Raw genomic sequence first — 9,388 nt, forward strand, 5'->3', positions numbered from 1 at the left:
TCAGGTTCCACCACTCCAAACCAACACAGTCTCACCCAGGTTCACACTCACCCACACACTCACCCAGGTTCACACTCCACCCCACACACTCACCCAGGTTCACAATTCTAACCGCGCACACTCCAGCCCACACACTCACCCAGGGTTTCACGCTCGCACCCACACCCCGATCACCGCCAGTGTTCACACTCCACCCACACACTCACCCAGGTTCACACTCCACCCACACACTCACCCAGGTTCACACTCCACCCACACACTCACCCAGGTTCCACTAAAGGCGCGAGCCGCACTAGGAGCCTCCAGCAGGCTCTTGAACTTCTCTAGCTTTGCGACCTCTCTGTCGAGGTCCTTGTCTAGCAGACGCTTGTACGCGGGGATGTGTCGGAATGGCGCCGGCGTCTGCCGCACACCGATCCCCGGCCCGCCTAGCAATGTGGGACTGGATGGTCCTGTAAGCAGATCATCTGTATTCCAACATTACATCCGCAGTCACTCACAAACACGCCCTGTACTAATCACTCGCTGTTTTACTACATTCTACCCCGGGTCTTCCCACTCTGTTAGCAACTGCCCATAGAAGTAGAAGGGCAACAACACCAGTTTCAAAAATTGAATAGGTAGTACCTTCCATGTATAATTCTATATTTGTATAATTCCATGTATATGTATGTATGTATGTATATATATATATATATATAAGATAAATTTAAAAATAGAAATAGGTGTCAACATTTTATTGGGTTAGAAGTAAGATAAGATAAATTTCATCGTTATAAAATTTTGACACGTATTTCTATTTTTTAAATTTATCTATCTGCAATTAAATATTATATATATAAAAGTTGAGGTGTGCATTAATTTACATGTAATATGAATCTATATATATATATATATAATAATATATTATATATATATATTTGTACCTACCACTACTGTAAGGGATTGCTACACTACTACTACTGTCCAGTCACTAGCTAGTGTCAGCCTTTACTGTTGTCGTCGCCATCGTCTTGCGTCCTCCTCCTCATCCTGATACTCCCTCTCCTTCTCGGAAACGGCAGCCGAGGAGGTTCGATGGTTGTTTCAGATCACGGTCAGAGCCGTGTGGCACTCTCGGCAAGCCTTTGAAGAGATTTGCACCTATGTGTGAACATCTTATATGTGAACATATTCAGTATCTGTCGGATATTTCTCACGGCAGTCTGAACCGCCGTCAGGCTGTAATGTCCAGGCTGTAATGTCAGAGTGTGAATGTCAGGCTGTAATGTCAGGCTGTAATGTCAGACCTGTAAGTGTCAGGCTGTAATGTCAGTCTGTAATGTCAGATGTAATGTCAGTCTGTCAGTACTCGTCAGACTGTAATGTCAGGCAGTAATGTAGGCTGTAACTGTCAGAGCTGTATGTCAGGCTGTAATGTCAGGGCTGTCAGTAATGTCAGGTGTAATGTCAGGCTGTCAGTAATGTTCATGACTGTAATGTCGGCTGTAATGTCAGGCTCGTAATATCGAAGGGCAGCTGTCAGACTACATTGTCAGACTGTAATGTCAGTGCAGTAATGTCAGTTGTAATGTCAGACTGGTAATGTTCAGACTGTAATGTCAGACTGTACATGTCAGGCTGTCAGTAATTGTCAGACTGTAATGCTCAGACTGTAAATGTCAGGCTCTGTATATGTCAGACTGTAATGTCAGGCTGTCAGTAATGTCAACTGTAATGTCGACTGTAATGTTTCAGGCAGTAATGTTCAGGCTGTCAGTAATGTCAGACTGTAAGTGTCAGCTGTAATGTCAGACTGGTAATGTCAGCTGTCAGTAATGTCAGACTGGTAATGTCAGGAGTAATGTCAGGCTGTAATGTCAGGCTGGTAATGCTCAGGTCTTCAGTAATGTCAGACTGTGTGTCAAGGCTGTAATCGTCGAAACTGTATGTCAGGCTGTCAGTAATTGTCAGAACCCTGTATATGTCAGGCGCAGTAATGTCAGGCTGTAATGTCAGGCTGTAAATGTCAGGCTGGTAGATGTCAGGCTGTCAGTAATGTCAGAGCTGTATGTCAGGACTGGTACATGTCCAGACTGTAGATGTCAGGCTGTCATTGGGTAATGTCAGACTGTAATGGTCAGGCAGTAATGTCAGGCTGTAATGTCAGGCTGTAATGTCAGGCTGTCAGTAATGTCAGACTGTAATGTCAGGCAGTAATGTCAGGCTGTAATGTCAGGCAGTAATGTCAGGCTGTAATGTCAGGCTGTCAGTAATGTCAGGCTGTAAAGTCAGGCAGAAAAGTAAAAATAATATCAGGCATAACAGCGCTAATAATATGTTACCTAACATGCTATATCGATGTTAAATAAAGTTTTACTTACTTGCTGATGAATGAACATGTGTGGCATGTTTGATGTATGTGCCATATTAACACACTTTGGGTTTTATTTATGTGCATAGCTGTCTAACCCAATTATATCCGATGTGACGAATTTTGCTGTAATTTGCTGTAATGATGTCTCATTTTGTACTGGTTAGAGTGTGTGCTTAGTGTCATTCCCCGTAGAGCCTATGCTAAATAGCTATAATGTACCTTGCTAGTCAACCATAAAACCTAAACCTATTACTGAAATATAGATTTAGGCAGACAGTCAAGAGGAAAATGACTGTTTTTTCTCCATAATTTTGATCTCTGCAGTCATAAATACTCTGTTACTCACATCGGATAGAACACAGATGTCATCGTCACCCGCATCCCAGGCATCTTCCGTCTTGTTTGCAAACTCTGAAAACGAGTTTCGCCGCATGCGTGTCTTGTCTTTCTTTGGCGAAGATGAAGAAGAAATCACCGCACTATGGAAATTGTAATCGTATTACAAACAATAGTGAGCGTGATGAGAAACTTGATGTAAAAACACACAGTTACCATTGAAGACATAGATGAAATGTGCAATAGAAACATAGAATGAGGTGTCATATATTTGAATGAGCAAGCATTATGCTGTACTTGTATCTAAAATATGTGAAACCTTATTCTATATTTCTATTGTACATTTTATTGATATACACACACACACACACACGCGCGCGCCGCGCGCGCACGCACATACTCACATATAACACATAGAGACTGACTGACACATAGACACATTCATACACACAGAGTCAGATACACAGATAAATAAATATATATATATATATACTATTTACTAATAATACATACCTAGATGGATCACTCATTGGTGGGTGCTGGGCACCATACACTGGCTTGATACTAAACAAACATATAATTATAAGTTAAACTAAGTTACGTGAAAAGTGTCAAAATTATAGAACATTACAGTTTTATCATTATCTGCTCAGCATATCTGGTTCAATTATTCTTACCACTATGTACCACATATACATTATATTACAGACTATAGCAGTTCATGAACGGTATCAGTGTAAGTGACCATACTTGAGTATTGCAAATGTGTCAACTCAACTCAACATCACGGGCGGGCACATCCAACTTCAACTTGTGTTTGTGACATTGAATTGTGTATCGTTTTATTCCCGGTTGGCCTACTCCCATTTTGCCTACGGCAAAATTCCCATTTCGCCTACAGCAAAATTCCCAGTTGGCCTACACCAATTTTGCCTACTTCCATTTCGTCTACGATCGGTTTGTTCACTAAACAATCATTTATAAATAATAAAATTTATGGTTTTGATTGGAATACATAGTATGATAGTAATAGACTACAGGAACCAGAAGAAAATATAGATGCAAATATTGAGAACACAACTTGACAAAAACAGAAAATATATTAGCATAAAAACGAAACAATAGGAGTAGGCGGGGAACCGGGATTATAACTGGGATGTTACCAGTGTGTATCAGTGTATGACTGAGATGGAGTTAGCCCGACCAGGCTCTCCGACTGTTACACGTCGTAGGACACCTCTCGCCAACGTATAGTGTTAAGGGGGGACTTAAGCGAGAAGGGAACGTGTGGCTAAGACGGAGTCAGTGTTATCACTAGTGCCAGTACTAGTACCAGGGTTCTCCCCAGGATGAAATTCAAACAGGGGGGAGGGGAGGGGAAGGGGGAGGGGGGAGGGGGAGGGAGGAAACTAGTGAGGGCTCGACCGGTGGGGGGCGTGTTTTTTTACGTAACCACTAATTAATCGCAAATCGCCACCACACCATATGTCATGTATGGTTTTTAACACAGTACAGAAGTGCTGCCATCTATGTTATAAATAAAATACAGCCTTCTATGCATGGCGGTCACATAACCAAACATTGTACACATATTATATGGTGTCAGATCGACGCATACAGCTATTGCACTGAATGAATGAAGCATATGTGTCGTGAAAATCTCTGAATGGTGTTTAAAGTGGAAATTTAAATTATGTGCAGTGTAACAAGCTGTATAATCGATCAACCAAAGATTTGGAAAATTACCTGTGTTAATTATAATATTTGTTTGATTGTATTTAGATAGTACAGTGCAGTTTAGATACAGTATCATGTAAAACAAAGGAGATGTCATGTATGGTTTACACAGTACCAGAAGGTGCTGCCATCTATGTTATAAATAAAATACAGCCTTCTATCATGGCGGTCACATAACCAAACATTGTACACATATTATACCATAGACGGTATTTGGGGTTCTTGTATATATAAGATAGCCGAGTCGGTGTTTAGTTAGTGTTGGGTGTGGGACAGGTTGACTGTTTGTACTTGTGTATTGTCTGCAGTGCATGCGTGGCAGGGTAAAAATACACGTGCCGGGTGTCCTGGTCGAATGGGAATTCTTGACGATCGATTCCCCCTCTGGCAAACTTTTATTGTGGTAGAATTTAATCGGGGCGGAGGTAATTTAAACGGGGCGCAACGATTGAAACAGGGGGGAGTTTTCCCAAACGGAGCGCGCGCGCCCCGTTTGCGCAACGTAGGGAGAACCCTGAGTACTAGTAGTAGTACTACTGACTAGCAGTAGCAGTTACTGAGTTAGGAAAAATAGATAAATTAATGGTAACACGGTGGAAAACTATTATTGATTTAGGCACTTTGTGACAGTCTTTGTTTTGTTAAGTCAAGTATTTGTCAACTTATATAATGTTTAGTTGCTGAACTGCTATGGCGCACCGCCTTGGCACTGTGACTGTGTGACTGTGACAGTGTGAGCGTGATGTGGCTCCGTGAAGCTGCGACTAGGGGCAGCGCGTCTCCCAAGTCCGAAAGACGCCGAATTATTTAATTTAATTTTTTTAGAATTAGGGATAGGAACTTAGTTAGGGTTAGGATTAGGGTTAAAGTTAGGATTAGGATTAGGGTTAGGGTTAGGGTTAATTAACTGATTTCTATATCCACAACTTATTTATACTAATAATGCGCCATCTAGCGGATTACTATCTCTCCCCTGAGACCTACTATTTCGGACTTGGGAGACGCGCTGCCCCTAGAGGCATTCGCTCCGTGATACTGATCAGTCATTTCCTGGATACTAATGAGGGCGAGTATTACCTGCCAGGCGATTTTGTCGGTTTCTTCCAAAAAGGTTTCCTTGGTAGGTCCATGGCAACCACCACATCACATAAAAACAGGGAAACTTATGCGAATATTTATAGAAATACGTTTAGATGTTGTTAAACCATAGTTAAACTTCTGCCTTCGCGGCCATGTCAGCAATGCACCTAGATGAACACCACGTCGATGGTTACCTTTGATGGTTACTTACTCGACATGTATCGTCAATCCGGTTTCCCCCATCTATAAACAGCTGATTACGATTTTGCCCACGAGAGGGCTCTGTGGATCGTAAACAATTGTAAAAGAAAAGGAAGTCAGAAAGAAGATGTGGATTTTTAGCTCTCCCGTCGAATTTGACGGAGTGCATCGTTTCTTGAAACTTTCCAAAGATATACTACTAATAGAGGAGGCAGAAGATGCTCGAGGACTAACTAATCGGTGTAAGCTATTACTATTAATGTGAAATTAATATTCTATCAATATTATCTAGTCGTCAACTCTGAGTGACCCAGGCCACAGGGACTTCAGCCTTCAGGCGAAAAAAATAGAAAAAAAGTGATGGTCACTGATATATATAAATAGAAGAGGTGTTCTTATATATAATATATATATATATATATATATATATAATATCAGGAGTAGATAATAGAAGATATTATGACTCTTATGAAGATATTAGTCTCTTGAAGATATCTTGAAGATATTAAGAATCTTCTATTATCTACTCGATCCTGATAATATCTATATTATAACTTCTATTTATATATATAACACTTTTATTTTTCGCCTCACGTCCCTGTGACCCAGGCAGTGCCACTGCCACTGCCAGTGCCTGTGGAGCTGAGAGGGTCTATGTCCCCCGGGGTACTGCCGGAACGTACCCTGGGTACGGTCCGGTATACTGGAACGTACCCTGGTACTATCTAATATGCCGGACCGTACCTCGCCTACTCCACTAACGAGTCTAGGGAGTCGCCTACGCCTACACCCTAACCCGAACCCTAACCCTAACCCCTAACCCTAACCCTAACGGCTAACCCTAACCCTACCAGGGTACGTTCAGCGCTATACCGGACGTACCGCAGTGTGACGTTCCGGCAAGTACCCTGGTGGAACCATAGACCCCGCTATGAGCGCCAGTGGACTGTCGTACCCAACTTGGAATCTGCACAATCTCAGAGCATTGGCAGGGGCGATTGTGCTGCCCAAACTGCGGATTCCCTAGTTAGGCTGACCAAATCTCAGATTGGGCAAACTGAAAACAGTCGGTGATTCAATAACCGCTCATAGCGAGTGTGTGGTGTGCGTGGTATCATGTATCTTGTATCTTGCGGTCCCTCTCTTGTATTTCACAAGGCACTGATTCTCTTGGAATGTGCGGGGAAATCCTGTAGATAAGGAAATTCTGTCTGTGCAGTGGTGCAAAGAATTCTAGTGGTGCAAACTAGGAAGAGATTTATCTCATATTTATCCAATTATTTATTATAATCATTTAATATTTATACAAAGGTGCCAAAAACATTGAGGAAAGAAGGTATACGACCTTATAGTTATGATATAACATTTGAAATCCTAATAATCGTATGTTTGTGCAAGCTCTGTTTACCTCTGTTTGCCCCACAGGCACTTGGGCCGTTTCAATAATAAAATGATGGTTAATAAATACAACTTGTCAGTACTAGACCTACCAGTACCACTACCAGTATTAATAATAATAGTTTGATTTGACCTAATAACTTCACTTCAATACCGTCCAATACACCGCTGCAACACACATTCCTATAGCGCCCACGCCATTGTGCACAAATACACAGTAATATAGACTCTATATAGGCTATTGTCGACTCTATATTGTTGTATTGTATGAAATGCACATATATTGATATAATATCATGGTCATCACCGTTGCATTTGCTGCCACTGGGTTGAGGTGCAGGCAATTTCTTGGCATTTTAAACGCGTATTAGGTTGAACAGATATTTATCAATATGCTATCGTAACATTTTTTTGTATTTATCTGTTTTTACCAAAGTACTAGGCCATATATTCTCCTTCTCCTGCTGCATTACAGTTTTGTTATGTTCGTCGTAGGTGTTGGGCAGGTGCTAACGAGTGAAATCATCGCAGTCCTGCCAGTGAAAACAGAAGTAAGCTATGTGGAGCATTCAAAGCACAATGCATATGAGCTGAAACCCATCAACTGTGGCATTGTGACGTTCACTTGTCACGTTGTTAAGCGGATCAGCAATCATAGGTGGCGGGACCACCATTGGTTGTTTCGATGTGCGGACGCAAGCATATGTCAAAAATGGCAGGATCGAATCAAGGCAGTGCTGGCTGGTAAGTGAATTACCTTTCCTTATACATATATATATAAGTCTATGTAATTGTACATCCACTTCCAGTGCGATTGGTTCAATGTCATTTTTATTATATTTATTGTGACAATAACCTGACTCTTTAAAATACGGTTGAACCAAAACTAGGGAGTGGATTTGTCTGTGTGAATTTAACAGTCTCGATCTTCCTAAGGTTTCCAGCGCCCTCAATCACTCATAGTTTTCATCAACCCATTTGGAGGAAAGCGAAAGGCACCAAAGATCTACGAGACGAAGGTTGCGCCATATTTTCAGCTGGCAGGAATACGTGCGCGTGTTATCAGTAAGTAGCGGACAAGTGGCACTCATGGCCATTCATCGGGTTGTTGATTAACTGTCAAGAAAGGAAAAAAATGTCAAGCGATTACACAAAGCTGTGATTAGAATTAATGTAATTTAGTTTTTCGTTATATGGAAAACCATTTCCCGAGGGGGAGCTACGGATCAATAATTGCCATACCTTGTGCTTATTTGCTGTACCCCCAACCAGAATATTGTTTAGATGTCAACACAGGATTAGGATGCAATGTTTTAACATATCAAGCTTATCACACTGTTTGTTGGTGCTGCAAGCTAATTTAGTATCTTTGGTTATCCTTTGTTACCATAATTACCCCCGCAGTGGGTCGTAATGTAAAAAGATGGAAGATTAAAAGTTGCTTATTATGTGAGTTGCTGGTGTGCATATTACCCGTAACGAGACAAGGCACTCTCTTATCTAGCCTTGAGCAAGTTCGTTATCTCGATCTATTATCTCCAGGCAGCAATCTGGGATGTTTTTTGTAAGAGTGCTTCCGCACTTGTGTGCCTCTGTAGTAATGTATTTAAACAAGATTGCCACCGTCCTTCAGTTTATTTGTTGATTTAGCAGGCCTTGCGATGAGAGTGACTGACGAAGCTCTCCGCTATAGTGCATATTAACAAATGATACTATCTTGTTCTGGCACTTATTTATCTCATTTACATTCGGCTGATCAAATATGTCACACCTGTTTAATGTCAGGTTCGTATGCTAAGACTGTGGACGTTCTCTCTGTTGCAGTGACAGAGAGAGCAGGACATGCATATGACACCATCGTTGCCGACCCTGACATCGACAAACTAGATGGGTAAACTATAGCTCATAGGGTCTATGTCCCCCAGGGTACTGCCGGAACGTACTCTGGGTACGGTCCGGTATACCGGAACGTACCCTGGTCACTATTTGATATGGTTAGGGTTAGGATTAGGGTTAGGGTTCGGGTTAGGGAGTAGGCCTAGGCGACTCCCTAGACTCGTTAGTGGAGTAGACGAGGTACGGTTTGGCATATTAGATAGTACCAGGGTACGTTCCGGCAGTACCCCGGGGTACATAGACCCTCTCAGCTAAACTATATGCCACCGTAAGGCACACGACTGCGTTTTTCAACCGTTCACTGACCATTGATTTATTGCTCACGCACATTCACCTGTCAGTAAATAGTTTCCCGAGTGTAATATTATCAAGAGTAAGATAATA

At 41.8% G+C, this 9,388-nt stretch overlaps 2 protein-coding genes across 2 annotated transcripts in view; one reads left to right on the forward strand and one right to left on the reverse strand.

Moving 5' to 3' along the window:
• The window catches only part of LOC106809156 (TBC1 domain family member 22B-like), a 16,264-nt gene extending 10,592 nt beyond the window's left edge, over positions 1-5,672 (reverse strand). The window contains exons 1-6 of the mRNA XM_014812139.1: positions 5,507-5,672; positions 3,206-3,256; positions 2,703-2,835; positions 1,827-2,028; positions 1,060-1,143; positions 265-452 (exon numbers count right to left, since the gene is read on the reverse strand). Of these exons, the coding sequence (XP_014667625.1) occupies positions 265-452; positions 1,060-1,143; positions 1,827-2,028; positions 2,703-2,835; positions 3,206-3,256; positions 5,507-5,559 (711 nt within the window). The 5' untranslated portion in view covers positions 5,560-5,672. The remainder of the gene's footprint in view (positions 1-264; positions 453-1,059; positions 1,144-1,826; positions 2,029-2,702; positions 2,836-3,205; positions 3,257-5,506) is intronic.
• A 144-nt stretch (positions 5,673-5,816) lies between these two features.
• The window catches only part of LOC106809160 (ceramide kinase-like), an 18,525-nt gene continuing 14,953 nt past the window's right edge, over positions 5,817-9,388 (forward strand). The window contains exons 1-4 of the mRNA XM_014812143.1: positions 5,817-5,952; positions 7,604-7,852; positions 8,045-8,173; positions 8,933-8,999. Coding sequence (XP_014667629.1) covers positions 5,838-5,952; positions 7,604-7,852; positions 8,045-8,173; positions 8,933-8,999 — 560 coding nt within the window. The 5' untranslated portion in view covers positions 5,817-5,837. The remainder of the gene's footprint in view (positions 5,953-7,603; positions 7,853-8,044; positions 8,174-8,932; positions 9,000-9,388) is intronic.

Source organism: Priapulus caudatus, unplaced genomic scaffold (genome assembly GCF_000485595.1).
Source record: "Priapulus caudatus unplaced genomic scaffold, Priapulus_caudatus-5.0.1 Scaffold332, whole genome shotgun sequence".
NCBI classification, from domain to species: domain Eukaryota; kingdom Metazoa; phylum Priapulida; class Priapulimorpha; order Priapulimorphida; family Priapulidae; genus Priapulus; species Priapulus caudatus.